The 22,995-nt window shown below is 47.7% G+C and overlaps 1 protein-coding gene across 1 annotated transcript; it reads right to left on the bottom strand.

Annotated features, from left to right (window-relative positions):
• Nucleotides 1-18,851: 18,851 nt before the first annotated feature.
• Nucleotides 18,852-22,516, bottom strand: INS (insulin). Its single transcript, XM_042815058.1, has 2 exons — nucleotides 22,330-22,516; nucleotides 18,852-18,988 (listed from the first exon to the last, which is right to left on the bottom strand). The coding sequence occupies exons 1-2, from the start codon at nucleotides 22,514-22,516 to the stop codon at nucleotides 18,852-18,854; spliced, it is 324 nt and encodes a 107-aa protein (XP_042670992.1).
• Between the last annotated feature and the right edge of the window lie 479 nt (nucleotides 22,517-22,995).

Here is a 22,995-nt window from a genome sequence, read left to right as displayed (position 1 = left end):
GCAGGCTGCCGGCAGCGCTCATCCGTGTGTGCCCCGGCGCTTGCCATGCTGCTGTCCGGCCCTGGCAGCGATCGCGGCTCTGGCTCGCCTTCCCCGCGCCCTGGCTCGCTCTCCTCGCTTTGCCTTTTGGTATGTCAAGTCCCTGCTTGATTTGGTCTGGAGGATGTTATTTTGTTACGATCAGGTATTTTGTTATTCTAGAGAGCAGGCGAGCGCTTTCCTTTTCTTTCTCCTTTTCTTTCTTTCTCCTTTTCTTTCTTTCTCCTTTTCCTTCTTTTTTTATCCCTCCTTTTTTTTCCCTTTTTTCTTTTTTTTTCTCTCGCTTTTTTTTTTTTTTTTTTTCCTCCTGGTTTAACCCCCTTCTCTTTTTTTTCCTCCTCTTTCTCTCCTCCTGCCTTGACTGCCCCTTGGGTGGCTCTCACTTTTTGGTTGTTGTGGTGTTTACTGACTGCGTCCCCTGGCTGGGGCGGAGGGGCTGGCTGCCTGCTGCCCGCTGCTCCCGGCTGGCTGCCCCACGAGCGAGGAGACGGGCAAGGCGCTCTAGCTGCCCCCCTTTTATACCCCCCCAATGGGCATGCTCTGACTTCCCCAGCGAGCACCAGCCCGGCCACGCAGCCAATAATGTTGCAGAGCGATCCCTCCCTCTTTCTCCCTCCCTTCTTCGTAACCCTGCGAAGTCCAGCTCGGGGAGCGACGGGAAGTTTCAAGCCGCAGGCTTTCCCCGCCCGGGAGGGGGTTGCAGCCCACCCCTGCCGGCCGCTGGGTGGGCTGGGGGCCGCGCATCCTCCGCCTCCCCCCCCAGGTGAAGGCGGGCGGCTGGGGAGTTCCGCCCCAGCCCCTGCCCGCGGTGCTGGGCCGTCTCTCCCTGCCCTCCAGGGAACTGAAACTACTGTGGGGTGATCGGAAGCAGCGGAATCTGGCCGTGCCAGCCCTGCTTTTTGGTCCCGCTCTGACTGCGCGCAGGGCACAGGTGGCTGTGCCATCCGTCCTGCTCTGTGCTGGCCTCACAGCATCTGCATGGTAGTTGCAGGCATGCAGGGGTGCAGGAGCACGGCCCCCCAGGTTCACATCGGCGCCCTGCCCCGTGTTACACATCCCTGTGTTGGCAGATGCAAGCCCCACATTGCCTGCACACATCTCCAGGGACAGCATGGATGTCCATGCTGCGTGGGTACAATTGGATTTGGCACCCCACGGCACCTCTAGTGTCTGCTCTCTGGGCTGCCAGCTTGTGCAATTGCTTTGAAGCCAAAAGGACTTTTCCCAGGCTTTGCCATGAAGCAGCATGTGATCCGAATTCACCACCGTTGCAACCGCCGCTCCACCACCGGAGCTGCACAGTGATCACACCGGGCTGCACTGTGCACAGCTCACCTCCCAAAAAACCTGCCCCGCTGAGAAGTGGCTGCCCCAGAGGTGGGCTGCAAGGGAACCCACTTGCTTTCCACCAGCGGCAAAGTCCCGGAGCGCTCGCTCGGGTAGGCGCAGCACGGGTGGCTGTCAGCTCGCAGGGATGCGCAGCTCAAGTTGCAGTGCAAAGCATGCACCCACCCACAGCAGGCAGGGGCAGAGCTGCCAGCATTGCGCCTCGGGCTGCACATCGCAGGTGGTGCTCATGGTAGGCAGTGGCATGAAGGGGTGAGGGCTCAGCAAATCTCAATGACGTGTACTGAGGGAACTCTTTTTTTAAAACAAAATGTGCACGTTTGTAGTTTTTTGTTTTTTTTTTTTTTCTTCTTTCGAGAATAGAGAACTCGGCGCCTCTCTGAACAGCTGGAATTGCCATAAACATGCCGAGGAAAATGTGAGGCTTGAGCAGGACTGGTCCCTTCCTGTTGAGCTTTGGAGGTCCTCCCCTGCCCAGCATCCTTCTCGTCTGCAGGCTGTCCTCTGGGTTGTGTCACTGTGCATTGTGCCCAGCAGACTCCCTGGTGTTGGGTGGTGAGCAGCCAGCATGCCTAGGAGAGGAGTGTGATGCTGGGAAAGCACTTGTGTCCTCAGCATGCTCCAGTGTGGGCATTAGATCTCAGCTCCTAGTGAGAAGAATTGATCTGGCTGTCAAAGAGAACGGGCTCTTGAGAAGTCCCACTGGCATCTTCTCTGCAAAGAGGCATCTCCACTGATGCCCACCTTTGGCTATAGGAGTTTCTCTGAGATGCCCAGAACTTAGAACATCCGTACCACGGATCTTCGCTTTCTATTCATCTCCTTGAGGAAGATCAAGCACCTCTCCCTTCTGCAAGCAAAACCCCATCAAAGGGAAGGACTCAGCCTTGGCAGGGGGCTGTAAGCCCCTGTTAATAGCTGAAGGAGTCGGCTCCCTTCCCTACCCTTCCCCCAGCCCAGCGCAAGGACCTCCTGAAAGGAGACAAAAGAAAGCTTGGAGGGGGTTAATCTCCCTGAGAAAAACAAGTGATTTTCCAGTAAACAACTGCAATAGCAAACAATGGGGGTGAAAAATAGCGATCATAAAAGTCCGCTCTGAGGAAGAGGCGACCCAATAGGAGAGGTGTCCCTCTGACTGGGGGGACAAACAAGGCAGCCTTTCGGTGCAGCTTCGGCGGCAGCAGCAAAATGCACCCCACAAGTTGCCGAGTTGGGTCTACTTGGGCTTGTGCCTTTTGATCTTTTAATTGCTTCTTAGTTATCCTTCAGTGCAAATAAATAGTGCATTGTGTCAAGAAAGAGGAGGGGGGCGGGGAAGGGAAGAAAGAGACACAAAAGAAAGAGCTGTCGCCCAGAAGAGAAAAGGAACAGGTTCTTTCCCCCACCTTTAAAGGAGTGAATATATCTGTATTTAGGGGGGCGAAGGGGGAGAAGAGGATGGGATTAGAAATCAAAGCGAAATAGGAGAGAAGCGCATTAAGCCTCGGGCATCCTTACAGTAGGAAGGAGAGAGGGAGGTGGTAAAACCCTCAGGGAGTTTATGCCGTGAGTTATGAGAGGATCCACGAGTGTAATATTGTTAAAGGTCAGCCCAAACCTAATTTAAACTGGGGATGTGTGACCTCCGCCCTTCATTTAATACAGTCATAAGGAACATTACACTGCAGATAGCTGGAACAATAGCTGCCTCCACCCCAAACTCCAGCCCATGGCATTGCCTGACAACAGGGCCTGAGTGGCAGGAGGACGAGGAGGGCATGGCTGGACCTGCACCAGAGAAGGCAGAGATGGAGAGAGAAGCAAAGCTTCCACCCCAGCATCATAGGAAGCTTCTGGATTCCATCTGAATCCATGGATGTCCAGGGCATGCCCATCTGCAAAGCCCCCAGTGGCATTCTGGGTCTGGATGGCAGATCTGGGTGGCCACCTACACCTTGCCAAGGGTCTCAAGGGACGAAGGAAAGAACAGGAAAGCTGGAGCCAGGCCAGACATTGCAGACAGAGGTGGGAAAAGTCACCTAATCCCAGCTCAACCGAGGCACCCATTGGTGCTCATTTGGTTTATTTCCCAATGGGCAGGAAGGGGATTTCTTGGCATTTGAATTGCACGTACCTATTTGTAAGACACCTCATATTCTCATTTGTCAACAATGAGGACAACTGGGAGAAATCAGACTACACTACTGACATTAGACCACAGGAGGGTGGGAAAGGTTCCTGAGTTGGCATCTCCTGTCCTTGAAGACTGGCAGAAAATGTCATCACAAGACAGAACAGACAGTGATCAGGATGAGTCCTAAATGCAACCATTTAATGGCAGAGAAGTAATCTTAGTTGGCCCAGAGCATTTTTCAATGGCTTTAAGAAAGTGATACCTTTTGTTTTGTACAGCCCAGGAAATTGGCAATAACACGGTGTCCTTGTGTGCTGCTAAAATATATTGATCTCAGGGCAACTGGAACTGTTTGAACAGGAGAGATTCATTGGCGACAGGGGATGTGATATATGTAAGGTCCCTGCATGAAATTGAAGTCAAACAACTCGGAGTCGGAGAAATAATTCACCTCGGGCCTGTGGTCAGCAAGGAGCAAACAAGAGTGGATGCCAAGAGGGTCTGCTCAGGTCTCCTTGTGTCTGCTGTTAGGTTATTATATGGGCAGGGTCATCTTTTTGGCATGTTCAGGGGGAAAAGGGACTCTTGGAGCAAATCCTGCGCTGGTCTGCTGATACCTTGGGGCACTCGTTGGACTTGAGGGTTGCTGGCAGATGCACACAAAGGATCTGGATGCTGCTGAACATTGCAAAACTGAAGTTCTAAAGAGGTATATTATTGCATTGTGCCTGAAGAATTTGTGACAGCAGTTAAAGGCACAGGTGTTTTCACTCCTATTTATATGGAGGACAAACTTGCATTTCTGCAGACTGGACAGACTTGGTATTCCTGTAGCATCTTTTAAAACTCAAGGCACTGTTAGCAGCATGGCCAAAGCCAGGAGGCTGGGGGCTGGGAGCACCAAAGGGTCAGACCGTCCCAGGGAGAGAGGGATGTGTCTCCTCTCTCCCCACCATCTGTGGAAAGAAAAGCATGTCTTGGTCATCCCCAACTGCCAAAGTGGGCTCCTAAAAGGGATTTCTGAGAAGGGTGGGATAGGGTAGATAAGGAAGAAAGCTTCCCCTCTCCTCTGTTTTGTTGGGGGTTTTTTTTGTTTTGTTTTGTTTTTGCGGACGGAGCCTGGAAGATTCCAAGTTTTGTCTGATTATACATGTCAAAAATGTTCAACAAATACAGTAGCAGAAGGAGAATGGGTCTGTGGGTCTGTGCCTGTATTAACAGCTAAGCACGTCACAATTTCCTGTCGTCATCCCCCCTTTTTTTAAAAAAAACATTTCCATGGAAAGCTCACAGGAATGTCATACAGAGGAAGAAGTCCAAGCTCCTTAAAGGACCAATAAGAGCTTCAGCAGGCACAACTGGTTCTTCTAAGCACCAGAAGATGAGGTTGGCTCTTCACAACACTGTGCAAATACAGGGAATTATTCTTGAGCAAGTCCATACGCTGCCCGTGCACTGACTTTGCTTTGGTACAGCTCCTTAGATCTTCTCCTTGCCCCCCTGAAGCCTTCCAGCTCTGCCACCACCTCCTGCCCTCCCAACCAGTTCAGCTCACGTATTTCAGACATGCTTTAAAGGTGCATACTTGGAGTGCCCCTTTACTTCTCCTCAGAAAATCAGACACAAGAAACAGAGGGAAGTGTCACACTCCAACAGGTTGTTTTCCCAGGTGCCCAGTGCAGGTGGTGGCACTGCACACAGATGGTGATACATCGTAGGGAATATATGTGGGGCCCTTATTGAGTGTGGAGAGGTGGAGTGGTGCAGATACATCTCTGTTGTGTAATTAATGGCCTTGAAAAAAAAAAAACCCAGCCTGTTGGCTAAGCCCGAATACCTCTGAGGGGTTCAGGAATCCCAGCTATGTATCTTTCAGGCATTTCTTCCTCTGTTTTTTTTTTTTTTTTTTTTTTTTTTTTTTCCCCTCGCATTGCTGCTGTGCTTCAGTGTGGTTCTTTGTTTGCAGCTCTCATTGTCTTGTGGCAGAGCATTGGGCTGGGAGCTTCTCAGGGCCAGGGTTTCCCATATTGAGGACCCCCATGACCACCTCTGCTTGCCAGCCCCAATTGGGGTCATCCCATCAATCTTTCAGGCCAAGGGGCTTTGTAGTGGGAGAAATGGATTGAAGATGTAGTGAAGATCCCAGAAGAAGGAAGGACATGGGGCCATGATCCCATTGGGCAGGTGGCTGTGGATACAGGGAAAAGGAGAAGTGAGGAGGTCGTGCATGTTTAGCATAACCCATGCACAGCCTCCCTCTGCTGCAACTATGGGCAAGTCACTTATTTTCCTTATGTTTTGCATCCTCGTCCATCATTTAGGTGTGAGAATACATCTTCTCCCCTTTGCCTTGCTTCCTTAGGGGCTGGGACTGATCTTGCTGGAACTGATCCTACTGAGCCTACAGCTGGAAGCAGTTGCGTGGGACTTTGCAGTAGGGTCCCCACTGCAGATAACATGGGGACACATGTCCCAGAACACTTTGCCCATGCCAGGGGTGACGGACACCCTCATGGGAGACCAGGAAGTGTGCACTGAATGGGGTGGGTGATTTGTTTTCCGGCTCAACCAAAACGTTCACAATCATAACCCAGGAGGGGAGGCAACAGCACTTGGCAAACAAATTTACACTAAGTGCACTTCCCTGGAAATGTTTATACTCTACCGCTGAGAAATGTGGCGATAGAGCAGCACGGCGCCGGCGGAGCAGAGGATGCTGCATTGAGCCAGCTCCCAGCCAGGGTGGGCTTGGGGGCACAGGGAAAGGTAGCGGTGGTGGTGTCACCATCCCCACTTAGCAGGGGATATTCACCTCAGGACAGAGGGAACAGCAGTGCACCCCTTAAGGGTTGGAAGTGTGTAGGGATGGTTTGGGGAGAGCTGGGGTGAGCTTCTGGGACATGATAACCATTGGGACCGTGCATATTCAAAAGCCTCACCTCTATGGTCTCCTGTTGACCATCAGGGTTATTTGACCTTCAAGGAGTGGTCTGCAGGTGGGGCTGGGATCTCCAGGTAGTATCACAGTGCAAATAGGTATGGTGTGATCCTGTGTGATAGGGAAAGCTTTTTCATGGTGCTGGTTGCATTTCAGCAAGGAGGAAAGGTCTGTGGACAGAAATGCAATGGCTCTGTAGATGTCCCAGTGCTCCTGGAGCAGGAGACTTCATAGGGTGCGTACCCTAATCTAATTGCTAACTACTAGGCAAGTAACCCCCACAAAAATATACATATAGCTTTTAAAAAGAGCACATAGTGGGCTCACATAGCACGTGTGTGCACGCATGTATTTTTGTGCTGAGGGGGTAGAGAGTTCTTGGCTAAGTAGGTAGAGCCAAATGGCAGGTGACTCAAATGCTACCCCTATTTCTGTCCCCATTTCAGTGATGCCACTTGGGGTGACTCACTTGCTGTCTCCACGTCTCCTCTTCATCAGCTGAAGATAACTCCTACTGGGATACACCAATCCTTGGTGTGCTTTAGCATCTGGAAGATCCTAAGAGGAATGACACAGAGTGATGGGAAGCACAGGCACAATCCTGAACATCTCTATACCTGCTCTAGGGCATAAGCCCAGGAAGGAGCTGGAGAAGGTCTAAAGAGGTTTCTATTCCCTGTGTGTGTTTATGGTGGGCAGACTCTGAACAGGGTGGACTTTGCTTGCTTTCAGCATCAGAGGTGCTAATCCGATGTGTCGGCAGCCTGAGTGTGTGTGTGGCCATGTGTTCTCAGCCCTCCATGAAGCCCCGAAATCAATGGGCAAAGGGTTAACTGAGCTCCCAAGGCAGGTGGGAGCACAGGTCAGGCTGAGTGATATCGCAGACATGTTATTTGAAAAGCTAAGAAATTGTGGAATTCCTCACCTAATCCAACTTCCCCACAGTTTAAAGAAAACTGCAGTGCAAGATATGTCTACGTCTGAAGGAGACACCCCCCCCCTTCCCCATGAACCTTCCCCTGTGTGCTCTGTATGTGCATATATGGAGCTCATGCTGCAAGCCACCCCATGTTTTGCTGGGCTTCCAGCCACTGGGATCTCTCTCCTGGAAAAGCCCATGAGATGCAGCAGCACCATGGGGAGCCAGGTCCTCTGCTCCAGCTCAGCAGCCCAAGGAGCTGAGCAGCTGTATTGATTTTGTATTTAATCAAAGCTGGTTTTAGCTGGAAAAAAAAAAAAAAGAAAGAAAGAAAAGAAAAGAAAAAGAAAAGGTGGGGTGTGAGGCTTTAATCTGGAAAGTTTTACAAATGGAAAAAGGCAATGACTAAGAAGACTTCCAGAAAAGTTTAGGCTTTTTTTTTTTTCCTCCCCCACAACATTTCCTATCGGTTCTTCATAAAAAATATTTTACAGGATTCTGTTGGAAAAAGTGTTGCTTGCAAACGGCAGGTGTTGGCAAAGGAGCCAGTCATCAGCCTGGCAACTGTTGGTCCTCTCCTGACTATGGTGGCCTTTTTCCAGCCTGAACTATCCCAGCACCATCGTGGGCTGCAAGAAAATAAATGTGTTTTCTTGGGGGGTGGACAGGCAGCATGATTGCTGAGGCTTGCTGGAGTGATGGTGGGACGATGGTGTGCTCCTCCATTGTCATCTGGGAGGCTCTGTGATGTCTTCAGCTTCACGGAACACAATCAGCAGTTGTCTGGTTAGAGAAATGTGCTCAATAATGTCAACTGGTTTCCCTTAAAGAGATGGAGGGGTGAGCTCACTCTGGGAATGACTGGAGGGTCCCTGGGCATTTCACACCTTAAATTTAAGGTGTACGCAGCCCTCAGCACATCCTCTTACTGACATGGCCCTGCAGGAGCAGATGTGCTGAAAAGCTGCAGGGAAGTGTCTGGAGGGCGAAATGTTGCTTAACCCCATAAAGAACCACTTAATGCCTCAAAACGTGAGAGCTGAGTGTGATTCATCCATCCCAGTGAGCTTCATCCATCCCTTACCAAAAGCAGCATCAGAAATACATGGCCAGGATGGAGGAGGAAGGTCCCCAGACCTCCTGGCACTGTTTTAGCTGGAAAATAGTTAAAAGACTTGTACAAAAATCTTTTGGTGAGACAATACAAAGATCAGTGGAAATCGGTTGCCTTTTGCAGACCCCAGACCCCAGACGCCAGGACATCCCCAGCTATGAGAGGTGGCTGCACTGAGCCTCAGTAGGACTGTGAATACCTGAACGTGATTAGCAAGTGGAATAGGTGATCTCCAGAGATCCCATCCAACTCCTAAGATTCTAAGATTATATTCATGGCAATTGCATTCCTGTTGCAAACCTGCCTCTCATTTGATTTCTTCCAGGTGGGTTTTGTGCTGAGCCTTCCAAGTCCAGCAGGTAGATCCTGGCGAACGAGAAGATTTTTTTTTTTTTTTTTGGCCTGGAAGTGAATTGTTTGGAATTTTTAAAGATTTTTTTAAATTATTTTTAGTTTTCATTAAAAGCAACCATTTCAAGTATGTACAGATCACACGGGTGTTTTATAGTCAAAACAATAACAGTAACTGCAAGAGGTGCCAGACTGGAACAACCTCTTCTGCACTAATCTAATCAAAAGGAAAGAAGAAAAAAAAAAGATGCTTGTGAGAGATAGATTGAATTCCATTGTCTTTGCATGTTATATAAGGAAAAAGAGAAAAATCTAGCAACAGATAGCAGGCATCTCCTACAAGAGACTTTTAGAGGAATTAACTTACAAACACAAGTGTCATCATTAGGTGTTGATTTGCCTGAGTCACCAGAGAGTTTCAAGAGCTCCCATCCCAAATCCTGTCGAGACCCTATCCCAAGTCCTGCCCCAAACAACACCTGTGCTGGGGAGGGCAGTGTTCCCAGGGGTCCCCCTTCCTGCACCTATACAAGGGAGAGGCACAGGCCTGTCTCTGGTGTATGATGCCCATTTTACAGCTGCTTTCTCCCACCCCTTGCTGCCTTGGAGACCCACTTGAAAGCAACAACAGCACTGTTGGGGTATACGAAGTAGAAGATGAATCACTAAAAGCCTTTTCTCCCACTTTTGAGATGCTCTTCCACACCCAGATAGGGAGCAATCTCCCAGGGAAGGGAGGTGGAATACGTGAGACAGATTTTATTTTAATCTAAACAACTGGCTTGGGATGTTGGTGCTTGGTTTTTAAATGAAGTAATTCTAAAACTAAGATTTTCTGGGTGTTACTATGTCAGGTTCTGATCTCAGGAGTGAAAACAGCTAAAAGTGGAAACTTTGATCTTCAGCAATTGCTTTGGAGGATTCGCTCTGGCTTTTCTGCAGATGACAGGAAGGAGGGAGCCCAAACCTGCCTATCATGGAGAAGGGGCAGGAGATTGCAACACTGGGCAGAATCAGCTACTGCAATGAGGTTTGCTGCAGAAGCTCCACTAGTGTGAACACAAGCATGGCACAAGGCCTGGTGCCCACATCTCCACTGGGCTATCCAAGGAAGAGGTTCTTTGGCCATCAGACACAGTCCAAGCAAGACTTGCGAGGCAGGCTTTGCTACACAAACACAGCATTATAGCCAAGGGAGAGGTGTCACTCTAGCACTGCCACTGCCAAAGAGATATGGAAATCATCTGGTTCTGCCCCAGTCACCAAACTCAGCACTCAGCCATTAGGTGCTCAACACCCAGCCCATCTGCAGGTGTTAGCACTTGCCATTCCCAGCTTGCTGTAAACAAGGCAGCCTTGTGTTTTGGAATTGTCCACATCACGAATAAGCACAATTTCTCCTCTCAGATCTTATGTTAAGTAGCTACAAGGTGGACATGCCAGGCATCATTGGGTCAAGATATTACCGTCTGAAAGACAGGAATAGGAATCAGCACTTAATGTAGTGTTGTGAAGCAGAAAGTGTCTTCTGCTGATAGTGAGCGTAGGTAACAGTAGGAGAGATTTTTCACTGATGAAAGGGCCACAGGATTTCCCACAGCTGCTGCCAGAACAAGCATTTAATGCTGTGGTGAGCAATCAGCTCCCATTTAAAAGGATCCATGCAAGCAATGCAAGTCTCCTGTGTCAACAGCTGAACCATCCCACTGGTAGGTGCCTCTTGCTTATTGAGAAACCTTTTTATTGCACTGGGTCTGACTTCAGTTTCTGGCTCCCATCATGCATTTGGCTGCTGTGCACCACAGGGAGCTTTCTCACATCTGTTTCCTCTGGAGTAGCATCTCTCCTACTCTTACTGTATTTAATCACAGTGCAGTAAGCTGCCTTACTCCCTGGCAGCATGGTAGGTTTCAGGCAGGTGAGGTCATCCCTGCTGCTCCTTTCTGCTTCTTCCCCAGTTCCCTTTCATCCTTGATGTACTTTGCATTGAGCATGCAGCTCATTGTTTTTTATCAGGCTTTGCAAGGGGTGTTAATCTGCCCAAGGCTGTGCTCATTTAACTGGAACGTGTGTGGTGTCTGCAGGAAATGCCCCCAGACACAGCATGATGAGATCTTCTGCTCTCAGGTCTTTGCTTTGCCACTGCTTTTGTGACATATTTATCTGATCCACATCAGCATCCCCTCGTGGGCTTGCCTTAGCTCAATCCCACAGACACCTGGCTTTGTTACATGGCTTCTAATCACTGATGTGCACAGAGACAAGTTTCCAAATTGCCCCTTTTTGCTTGAGTAGATTTCATTTAAGCACCTGGGGGATCTGACTGGTTAGGAGAGGATGGGACTGATGTACATTTGGGTAACTAATTATAGTTCTATTATCGTGTGTGAACAGAGAGATCCCTCCACTGCTGAGGCACTTCACTGGAGAATAACTGAGACCCTTTTCCTAAGCCAGGAGGCTGTTACAGATCCTGCCAGCTGATAAGTCTTTAAATTCACTGAAGTCAAATTAGCTGTGTGTCACTTTATTTGTCCTAAATTTGAATGCAGCTCTACCTTAAATACTTGGCAGGTGGGCATCTGTAAAAGCCCAAACACAGACCTGAATTAATAGAGCAGATTTCACTTGGGGGATACTCACCCACATACCAGAGATCTCCAGAGGGTTTCCCAGCAGGTCTGTGCCCTGTTATGCTGTAGCAGAGCATCCCCAGCCCAAATGCAGGCACAACCTTTATTTCTGCTCCTATTGCCCTGATAAGGGTTTCAGATGCTTTTTCTGTGCTTCCCGAACTGACCTGGTCTGAAGCACTGAGCGCTCCCTCTGCTGGCTAAAATAATATTTCATAACCATACATCCACACTGAATAGACTTCCCAGGGCAGGTGCCACCTGTGGGACGCACTGTGGGACGTCAGTGCCCCTGTCCTTGACTGTAGGGCAAGAAGGGCCAACAGCGTGCGGTCCAGACTCAGCCTGAACCAAAGTTTCCTGACATGGTTTCCAAATGCAAGGCATATAATCCCAAATACCTATATGATGGAGAGATGGAAAAAGCTGGTGGTCGACTTTCCAAAGCCCCGGGACTCTGCTGCTTTGTGTGTGGGCACTGGCCCAGCAGTAATGAGATGTGGGGAAGTATCCCAGCTTTGCTTGAAATGCTAATATTTCTATTCAGGATATATGTGCCTGTGCTCTGGAAGTCCTTCAGAGTCAGGGTGAGATGGAAGATTTTCTTTGGGGATGGATGCTTGGTTATTGTGGACCTAACCCTAAGCATGCTCAAAGGAGTATTGCTGGCTCAAAAATGCATACCTAACCAGCCCAAAGCACTCCATAGGCATGTGCTACACCCAAGGAAAAATTTCCCTTTAGATGGTTTCTCAGCAGAGCTGAACCTGCAGTTAGTGTGCTGGGATGTGCCCACTGAAGAATGCACCAAAGGGAGCACCTCAGCTTCAGGATGTCCTCTCTTGATGTTTCACAAAAATCCAGATGTTACAGTTTTATGCTGTAGCAGAGCTGATAGCTTTTGCTTATAATGCTGAATTTCCACCCTGCCAACATTTTTACTCTGTAGATAGTGAGAAAGATGAGTTACCTGATATCACAGCAAACAGTGCAAAGTACAGCCCCTCCATGGTGGAAAATTGGCACAAAATGTAGTTTTTCATTCTAAGAAGCTTCCTGCAGCTTCTCCTTCTTCACCAGAATTCCTTCACTGCAAATCTTCCTTTCCATGGGAAACGAGTAGGGGGCTGGGAGAGACACAGGCACCTATGGTGTCCCAAGTCAGATGCCCACATGTTGGACTTCTTCAGGAGCCTGGGGTTTCAAGAAGATGAGTCACATTGGAGAAATACTACTTTATACAAAGATCAGAGCAGGAATAGCAGCAAACCAACTCGTCATTGCTCAAGATGCCTGCAAGAACTGGTCAACTGTTCCATGTCTTGGCCAGCATCACAACTGAAATTGACAGACAATATGTTTGCAGCACTCCAGCCTCTTCTTGCTGCTCTACTCCACGGCCTGGATGCAAATCATTGCTCCAACATGACATGCTGAGCTCCAGCAGGATTTTCTCTGACCTTACGCTGTCTGGATTTACTTGCTCCCTCCAGCATTTTTGGGTGTCCCTGGTGCTGCTTGCCATGCCCCGTGCCACTGTACCATGCCCCACACATCTGCAGGCAGAGGTGCAGGATGCAGAGTTGAGCTGCCCTATGCACTGTCTCCTGGCAGCCTGTCTCCTAGAGAACTGCAGGGGGGAAGGAAAGCCATGGCAGGGATCCGGCTTTAGCAGATTCCCAGCATTTTTGTGGTGCCCTATTTTGGTGACAGAGCCATGGGTAATTGCTGTGCTCTGGACAGATATGTGAAACCTTGGGATCTTTTCCAGATCATGAGGACTGCAAAGTCCAACAGGAGAGACAAATTCCTTGGGTAAGGCTACAGAAACCAAAGCTGCTTTAGGAAGAAACTGGGATGCTAATAGCCTTTTTGGAGATGGAGAAGGTGCAATAATGGACAGCAAGGGCCGACGTGAATGACTAGAAAGTTGCTCCTGGTCATATGTTCTTGAATGGAATGCACAGCCAGAGCAACAACCTCAAGCACCTCTGCACAGGGTGAGGACTAAGGGAAAGCATCTCAAAAATGACACTGGGGGACCTGCAGCTAAATGCTTAAGGGAAGATTAGAATGGCATCAGTGCTCAGTGTCACTCAGTGTCCCTAGGGTGAGGTCAGTAATCTCGCAGATGCAGAAGAGCTGCTGGAGGAGCACTTCCCACTTTTTTTTTTTTTTTTCCTCTTTTAGGGGCTGAAACTCATTATTGCAAGGCAAAGTGTCAGCTTTTGGAAAAGCATGGCCACTCTTAGCTTGCAGGCACTTAGAAAATGACCAAAAAAACCCACCCAATTTAACTGCAGCTTGTGCACCATATGTGATTTCACTAGGAGTAGATGAGGAGTTCAGCTGCTTCACTGTGTTTTCACTCCCCACCAAAATCAGCAGGAGCCAAGAGAGCATTTTCTGGGGGTAATTTTCAACAATCTCCTGCAACACTCAGGTACCAGATAGGAAAAACCAAAAGGTTGGGTGTGCAGTGCATCTGCAGCCCCTGGTGATGAGGATGGGGTTTCTGATAAATGCAAAAAAAAAAAAAAAGAAAAAAAAAAAGGATAACAAGTTTAGAAATGTTTCCATTGGAACTTCCACAAAGTGGTTTATTGTCAACAAGAGGCGGGTGGTGTCATTTATATTTGATTTTCCGTTTTCTGATTAGAGAAGAGGAAGCTGCGCTGTTTTCTGATAAAAAAAATTACATTCCAGAAATTGGCAGTTCTGTAAAATATCCTTCCCCTGAAAAAAATAAAAAATAAAAAAAAAATCCACCATTAAAAAGGCCAAATAACAACAACCTGGAAATCAAAAGCCAAATTCATTTCCATTATCCATTTTCTTCCAAAATGGGGAAACATTTAGTGGGAAATTTTAGCAAGAGAAACCATGTGCATCCTGGAAATCCTGATATTTACTGGGCATAAAAATAAGTTTAAAAAAAAAGCCATATTTTGGCCAACTCTTTCAGGAAAAGAAAGGAGCTCTGTGCAGCCCAAAATGTTTGTCCGTGTCCCTGAAGCTGGTTGGGGATGGAGGGAAAGGATGAAGGCTCAGATCATTTCCTTGTGCACTCCTATGGGCTTGCTTAGCTTCCTGTTATTGTCCTGGCTCTGCTCCCATCCACACTGCTCAACAGGTCTGCAGGGATGCGGGACCCAGCCTGGCATCGGACTCCAAAAAAGCTGGCTGCCCTCCCACAGGATCATTCACCCAGTGACAGTGAGCTGGCAGTGACTTCCCGGATCAACTTATAGCTTGACCTGAAGCTTTCTTCCCGCCCAAGGTGAACGGAGAAGGAAGAGCAGCTATATTTTGTTGAGAATAGGTCTCTTTGGCAAGGTTGGTCTAAATCAGAGGGAATATTGGTGTACTCCGGCTATTTCTTACATAAAATGAATTTGTGAGTTTGGAGGGTGAAAGAGAGCGTTCTTCTACCCTAGAAAAGGAAATAATACAGTCAGATTAACTCGAGGAAAGTGGCAGTCTTTTCTTCTCCAGACAAGACATGGCAGTGCAGCCCAACCAGCCACCCCAAGGATGCTGTTGGTGACCACATGCTGCCATCCGGCCACTGCACATCTCCTCACAGCAGCTCTGCTCAGGCCTGGATCCATTGCCATTCCTGCAGGAATCTCTTCCTTTTCCTCAAAACCAGAGCCCGTGTCGGGAAATGTTCAGGAAACAGGGGCAACTTCGGTCCTTTCTTTTCTGGGCAGTGTTAACAGCTCCACAGCCCGAAGAATTTGTCTTGCAATCCCCTCCGCGGCTCAGCTTTCAATTCTCTATTCAACCAGTATGAATGAAGCGAAGCCTTTATTTGCATTCTCTTCAAATTGCCCTTCACCGCTAGCATGAGACCTTTGGAAGTTTGTTGCAAGGAACAGCGGAGCCAAGATATTTTAGCTGGGCATGATGCCCCACTGCTACCGCAAAAAATAAAATAAAAAAAATCACTTCAAAGCAACTGCTGAGTCAGAAAAAAACAGGGCTTGGATGCATTCACTTCCCAAAGATCACAATGCAAAGCCCCAGTGGGAGGAGGAGCAGGGAGTGAGGTCAATGGAAGCAGCATTCCCTGTCCCTGAGTCACTTCTCCTTCAGGAATTTGGGAGATCTGGCTTCTCCACAGCACATCTGCTGGCACAGGAGGCTTTATAAAGAAATGCCGCAAGGAATGGCACTTCGCAGTGCTGCCCATCCTCTGTTTCAGGGGTGAAGGGCTGTGCAGCAGCCCAAGCCATCCAACAATATCGTGTTTTCAAGGCGAGGAGCTGTGTGCTCCAGTGCAGAATGTCACCTAGGATTGCCTTCAGGCTTCCTTCCCCAGTGTGGCAGAAAGAGGGGAAAAAACACCTTTGTTCTCCTTTGGCCTTCACATCACTGACGCTCTTAAAAAGCAAAGAGCTGACCCTGTCCAAGTCCTTTATGTTATTTTCAGTTCTGGAAAAGCAAAGTGTCTACAGAAGGGCTTTTTCATTTGAGATTTTCTACAGCTTTTAAATTGATGCAGTGTTTTCTCCTGCACTTCCCACCATATGTTGCACACAGGATGGTTCTTACTTTGGGGATGAAGGGAATAAGAGACCTGCTGCCTTCTCGTCCTAGGATGCACAAGGGCGGAGGAATGGCACGGCATGGCCACCATCTGCCGTCATGGGTGGGTCACCAAATGGGTACCCAGTGTGTCCTACCCCATCCCATTCCATCTTGAGCTTTCAAAACAGTTCCCCCTCTGCATTTGCTCAAACCTCCTGCTGTTTTTCAGTGGAAGAAGGGAGTCCACCCTGGGGTAGCCCAGATCCTGGTGGTTTAGTGCATGGTTTTACCAGTGGGGCATGGAGGATGAAATCCCCTCTGCAATGCCAGCAGAGTAGTTACCTGCAGCTCCCATAGACCTGTAGAGTGCCCAAACTACCCTTCCTCCTATTTAATCCAGCCTTGCTAAAACTGGTCCAGTCCTGCAGGAAGTGCTGATGTTGATGAATCAACATTTTCCAGCTAAAAACGTGGCATTTGCAATTTCCCAACAAGTCCTAATTGAGAGCATTCAGAAGAAAAGCAAACAAACAAGCAAGCAAACCAAACAATAGCAGAGGGCAGGGGACGAGCTGGGCATCTCCGACCAGCTGTCCTCGCTGGAGCCTTGCTCCCTGGGCTGTAGCAGCAGCCTCCAAACTTGTCTTTTTGCAGCTTCTTTCCAATGGAAGCTGGTTTTGGCTTAGCAGAACCAGTTGGCAAATGTGTGCTTAGTCTTTCTTACTCGTGTTTTATAGGTATGCTGGATGTATTCCCATGCTATGGTCTGGGACCCCAAAACTACTAAAATAGGACAACCCATCCTAGATGGTTCTCTATTTGTTACCAATGTGTTGAGACAACTATTTCAGTAAGCCCTCTAGGACTTGATGACTCTTACCTGGCTTCTCATTTGTCTAAAGCCAGTGCAGGGCTCTGAGCTTCCAAGCACTGTGTCTGCAGACATCTGGAGACCCCAGGCTCTGGGATCTGAACCTTCTGCAAAGATAGATACCATCCGTAATTCAAAGTCTTGATAGAAAGGAAGACCTTCTTCTTGTCATGGCCAGGAAATTATGTAGACACAGCTGGCACTGTAGACAAGCTCACGCAACCTCCCTTTTACCCCCGCTGACTAGCTGTAAGGATCACAGCAGAATATGTGATGCTCTTGAGAACATGAATTGGGGTGGAAGTGATGCATGCTTTCCAACAAAAGCTGCTGGGTTATTCAGTAAATACAGTTTTGAAAAATTTTCTATCCATAGACTGATCTTCTCTTCAATCATGCAGAGACCAAGTGCTTTTATTACAAATTTATGATGTTGGAAGACAGTGGGATGAGTGCATGGAAAGTCTGTGGTAGGAAGAAAGTGTGGTCCACTCAGCACAACAGGAAATACAGTGGTTTCTCCATGGACTTTGCTGCTGTTTCCATCCCCATAGCGCAGCATTTGGGCAAGTGCTGATATGAGTACGGCAGTCATTGAGACAATGTCATCTCCTACACCACCTCTTTCTCTTCAGTTTCTCTTACTCCCATCTTTTGCCATCATTTAGACCTGTACAGTTTTGGCAGGGGTTAGAAATGGAAATCTCAGATTTGCAGTAGCAAGTCTCAGTCTCATCACAAAAGAACCTCTCTGCTTACTTGCTTTCTTCAGACTCTGGCTATTTAGTCTGAGATCTTTTTGCTATGTGATGCAGGAAAAATCCCAGTGTCCCTATCTAGTCTTGGATTTGCAGCTGTGAAGGAGACCAATTCCTCATGATCTACAGCAAGTGCTGGTTCTCTTGGATCTGTTTTCCCTCCAGACCCTGCAAGTGGGCCCAACTACAGAAACCTCTTTTCTGCCTGTGAGCTCAGAGTGACTTTTCTTTGGGACAGAAGAGCAAAATTTGGGCTTGCAGGTGCAAAAACATGAGAGGAATTTGAAGCCACGTGCATCAGCTTCTCAATAATCCTGCCTGTCTGAGTGCCTGGAGGTGCTTTGTTTCTGACAAATTTCAGGGCTTCTGCAAATATTTGGTTAAAAGAGAGAGGAAATTTGCGGTGTGAAATGATTGTTGGCAGCAAGGGAAAGCAGAAGGCAGTCATGGAGGGCAAGCATGTGGTCCAGGACCGATATACACAAAGCACAGCCCCGAGCATCAACAGTGATGGAAGTTGCACTGGTGGCAGACAGCTCAACAAAACTCTTTTTGGTCAAAATCTGCTTTCTGCATCTGATTTGTCAAATACTTGTGGATAGCAGGCACGTCCCATAGTAAGAACTCTGCCCAGGCTTCTGATGAGAAAAAGGGAGAACTGGACAAACTTTATAAATTGGTTGTGGCATTTGGCCATGATTCTTCTTGTTGCAGTTCATAGGTGACTTAATTCTTTGCTTAATCAGGACTGTTCCGATTACACAACTGAGGAAGTTCCGTCTCCTGGCCACCTCACTATATTTAGGCTGTGAACTGCAGGAAGCTGACCAGTGTGATGTTTTTGCATGTGTTCCCAGTAACATTTCCCTAGAAAGAGAAGTTTCTCTCAATGCTTTCCTCCCCTTCTGCCTCGTCCACCAGGGACTGAGGGTAGGGGATGCTCGTTGGGTACCCTCTGGCTGTGCAACCTGCTTCCCTCCCTCGAAGCTACTTTGGGTGTTAAGCGATGGGTGGCTCCAGGACCATTTAAATCTGCCTCCTCTGAGTACAGCCAGCCAACCCCTAAAACAAACAGCGGTGTCCCTTCCCCAGGAAATGTACACAGACACAATGAACACACAAACCATGGACACATGAAATGGCCCAAGTCTTCCAGTAGATCAGCAAGGTTTATTTAAATGCTTTGAAGGTGCAATTGAATAAGTGCATGTCTGTGCCCGTTTCTGGCCTCTTGGCTAGTTGCAGTAGTTCTCCAATTGGTAGAGGGAACATGTATTATGGCAGCATTGCTCAACAATCCCTCGCTTGACCTTCTCGTATTCCTCCTGCTGGAAGGGCAGCACTCCTGCCTCACCACGGAGGGGACTGCTCACTGCCAAGAGAAACGAAGGTAAGTCATGGTTCATCCTACACCAGCCCCATCCCACACCACCCTTTTCAGATACTAGGTGTGTAAGCCAAGATCTCCTGGGAAATGAGGAGAACTTGCAAAGATTTCCCAAAGCTGATGCTCTTAGAGCACTTCAGGCATAAAGTTCCCTCTCCCCAGATGATTCCCTGGTTTACAGGGAAGCCACATGGAGTGGACAGAGGAGGAGGCATGTGGAGAAAAGGAGATAGTCTGCTCAAAGCGATGAGCTTGAAAACTTGTGGGCAGAATTGTTCAAGTTTTAAATGCCCAATGGAAATACAGAGAATGGCAAATAAAATAGTGATTTTTTCCTATAGGAAGAAAAGAGCCACTAACAACCAAAAGAAACTGTCTGGAAAGCAAGATTAAAATGTGGTTTCTAGGGCAGCAGAAAAGCATAGCACAAGATACAAAATCCCTCAGCACCCGAAGTGTGATACAATGAACAAGGCACATGAGTAACAAGAAATCATTATGCTAGTTTTCTAAGGGGAAAATTTAGAAAAGATTTAGCCCAATATTAAGTAGAAGAGGAAATAGCTGGTTGATGTTTTGTGATTTGTTTCCATCCTTCAAGCCAGCTGCAAGCACACTGCAAACACAACAAACTCGTGTGACAAAGAAGTAGTGGCTCAGGTGAAAATCCTAGATAAAGAGGTAGAAAATTCTCAGATATTTTCAGACAGGTTGGCCCTGATGAAATTCTCCATGCAACATTTAAGGAACCCAACTCATTCATCATGGTCTTCAGGAGCAAATCATCAAGCAAGTAAGCAACTAGCAGCGTGCCTTGCATTTCAAAGCAAATCATGGCCAACTCTCTGCTTGCCTTCTGTGACATTACCTTGCTTCACCTCCCAGAGACCACTGAGACTATTTCACAGGGCAGTCACATATGCAGGGAAAAGATGCACATGCAAATGGAACCAATATGTGTTAGGAAGAGGACTGAAGGGAGAGCTGTACTGTAGTTAGGGGAGGTAAGTAAGTTGTTCTATCTTGAAACTGGAGAGTTAAAATGATTAGGACTTGGCAGGAGTCTCTTCTCCATCTATTGAAAATCTCCACTAGTGGCTCAGAAGATGGAGGAGAGAATGTGTTTGCTGGGTTATAGGGCACCTGAAGCTGAGAGGAACTGCAAATACCTATCTCCAGGAGGAACAACACTCTTGCATTACAGCTGGTGCACTACAGGTTGTGTTCTCATCTAGATACTAATAGCATGCTCAAAAGCTTGCTGGAATACCTCATCCCACCTGCTTGAGAACTTGCAGAGCTTGCTGTTGCATTCAGCTGAAAAAAACCAGGTTGTGTTGCTGTATATTTCCAGATTTCTCTCTTCCTGTAGCTGCTAAGAGCTACATAAAAGCTGCTAAGCTTTTATGAGAATTAGTTGAGTGTGGGACATGGCTAATGGTGGTGAGTGGACATAGGAAGTGGTAGGGGTCTCTGCCTTGGGAGAAACTGTAGTAACTGGAGAAGAGTTAGACTTTCCAGCTATAAGAAGGGCTGTGGTCCTTATGCTATGCTTCCACCTCTGATGTTCCCACACCTGCATCTCTCAGTGATCACAACGCTGAGAAAAGGCAGCACTTCCAGTGGGTCTCAGCATGGCACACTGCACCCCACACCATTCCTAAGTGACAGGTCAGGAAGGAGATTAACAGCAAACAGAGAGCAGAGAAGTTGTGCTTTTTAATGTTACTTCTCTCTTGTGCAAGTCTGTTTCCAATCTTGCATTTTAACTGCTGATAGGAGCCATTCACCCTGCCCTCAGCTCTGCTGAATATTGGACTGGATCACAAGTAAATGCAAGAAGCAGAGGACAGGATCTTTCCCCAAAGAAAATGTTCAGACAAAGAGTTTGAGACAAGTTCAGGAGTTTCCAGAGCTTACTGGAGGCTGGTAGCTTCCAGAGCTGGATCGGAAACGCCTGCCTTGGTGGGACTGAGCTGCCTCATCTGGGGGCAGGGCAGGTGGCAGGGAGCTGAGTAGCTCTGAGCTGATAAAAGTGTTTCCTGTGTTACCAATTTACAGAAGAGCTACTCTGCTAAAACAAAAGGCAAAGCAAGGAAACCAACCTACCGCATTTCTGTGGGGGCTGCAGAATGTCAGCTTTTTGTCCTCTTAATCTGCTGTACAAAATAAGGTAAAGATGGACACTGGCTGCATCACAACTTACTCTGGCTAATCCATTTACCACCGTGAAATAAGAGACAATATAAAGCTGTGGGGGGCTGCAAGCCTGCTGAAGGGCAAGATTAGTACTCAAAATTACTTAGGAAACTATAGAAACCCTTTGAAAAGATGGGATGCTGTTAATCAAGGAATGGGAAAGATGTTAGAGGAAGGCAGGAAAACAGTGTCATGCAATCAAGACAAGGGGTAGACTGGGGTGAATTGCTAGTTGTGGTCCTGCAAGGATTGCTGATCCAACTAAGGCCTGGCCAAGGCATCCAAGGGAGACAATGAAAGCTTTGGAGCTGCTTTGAAAAAGATAACCCCCTTGTACAGGAACATGGTGTGAAAACCATACAACATTGTTCTTCCAGTTTGCTCATTCCTCTTGTAGCTGGCAAGGCTTCTCCAAGCCATCACCATTCCATAATGGCTTGGGCCAAATGCAGCACAGTTTGTGTAGACAGAGAGCTAGAATATATGACCTAAAAAGGAATTCTGGGGCTGTTAAGGGCTTTTGGCTCACAGTAGGTTAAAACAAGACATGGAAGCAGTTTTTAAACAGTTTGAAAATCACCCATGAAGGAGAAAAGGTAGACTCTTCCTTTTGTCCACTACGGAGAAGATGAGGACTAATTTATGGCAAGAAACATTCAGGCTAAATATTAAGAGGAAACATTCAAGAAAAAGTCAGTTAAGCACGAGAACAGACAGCTTCAGAAGGCAGGAGGTCATAGAACAGGATTGGGGTAAAGAAGAATTGCATAAAGAGGCTTCTTGAGTTCCTTACACCTTTATTTTTCATGATTGATCCCAGGTCAGTGTGATTGCCATGCAAATGTTGGGATAACACCATTTTCAGCCTCTCTCTACCAAGAGAGAAGAAAAAAATTTGGAGCTTTCTGTGACAATTCCTTCTGCCTCATAAATCCCCTTTCCCTGCTTGCCCTCCCACCTGCCTTTTTAGCCTGAAGATCTTTTCATGGGCGATACGACGCTGTTGGTATGTTAAAGGTATTCCTGGCATTCCCCATCAAGAACATTCCTTGTGTCACCATTAAATAAAGGCAGTTGCTTTTTGCATCGTATAGCATATGACTGTAGTCATGGTCAATCTGACTTACCTAGAGGCTGCTCGACATCCCGTCGGACTTTAGGGGAGTAGAAGAAGCCACGCTCTCCACACACCAGATAGAGAGCCTCCACCAAGTGGGAGCCACAGAGATGCTGGTTGGCAGCTGCATAGCTGGTCCTAGGGCCAGAAAAAACAAGGAGGGCCAGAAGAGGCAGTGATCGGATCCAGAGAGCCATGGTGAGCTGCGGGAGGCCTAGAGGTAGGAAGCAAAGGAGTCACAGGGAGGGTTGCAAGGGAGGAATAAACTGTCATCAGGCATCTTATGGCCCTCAGCTTCTTAGACATGAAAACAAGACTACAGAAGCAGATGGACTTTCTGAAGAAGAGAGGAATATTTTATGCATCAGGCTTTGAAAGTCATAATAAATGACCAGTTATAACCAGAAGCCTGTCTCCATCCACACACTCACACCAGCGCTGGCCTTCCTGCTGATTTCTCGTAAGGAGACAAACCAGACTCCAATATATATATATGGAGTGGCTTTTCATAGCACAGCCTTCAACCCTTGAAGTCATTTAAATGTTTAGGGTTTAAATCCTAGGCTTTTATTAGTCAGACTCAGAGTATGCAGAGGACACCTCACAGATTGAGCGGCAGAGGCTGCAGTGCAAAAATCTGTCTTGGACACCCTGGAGCAGGGGCACTGGTGCTGGA

The sequence above is a fragment of the Centrocercus urophasianus genome, unplaced genomic scaffold (genome assembly GCF_019232065.1).
Source record: "Centrocercus urophasianus isolate 14NV4802_14NV808 unplaced genomic scaffold, USGS_Curo_1.0 seq_14, whole genome shotgun sequence".
Taxonomy (NCBI): Eukaryota; Metazoa; Chordata; class Aves; order Galliformes; family Phasianidae; genus Centrocercus; species Centrocercus urophasianus.
This window is presented reverse-complemented; position numbering and strand designations above follow the sequence as displayed.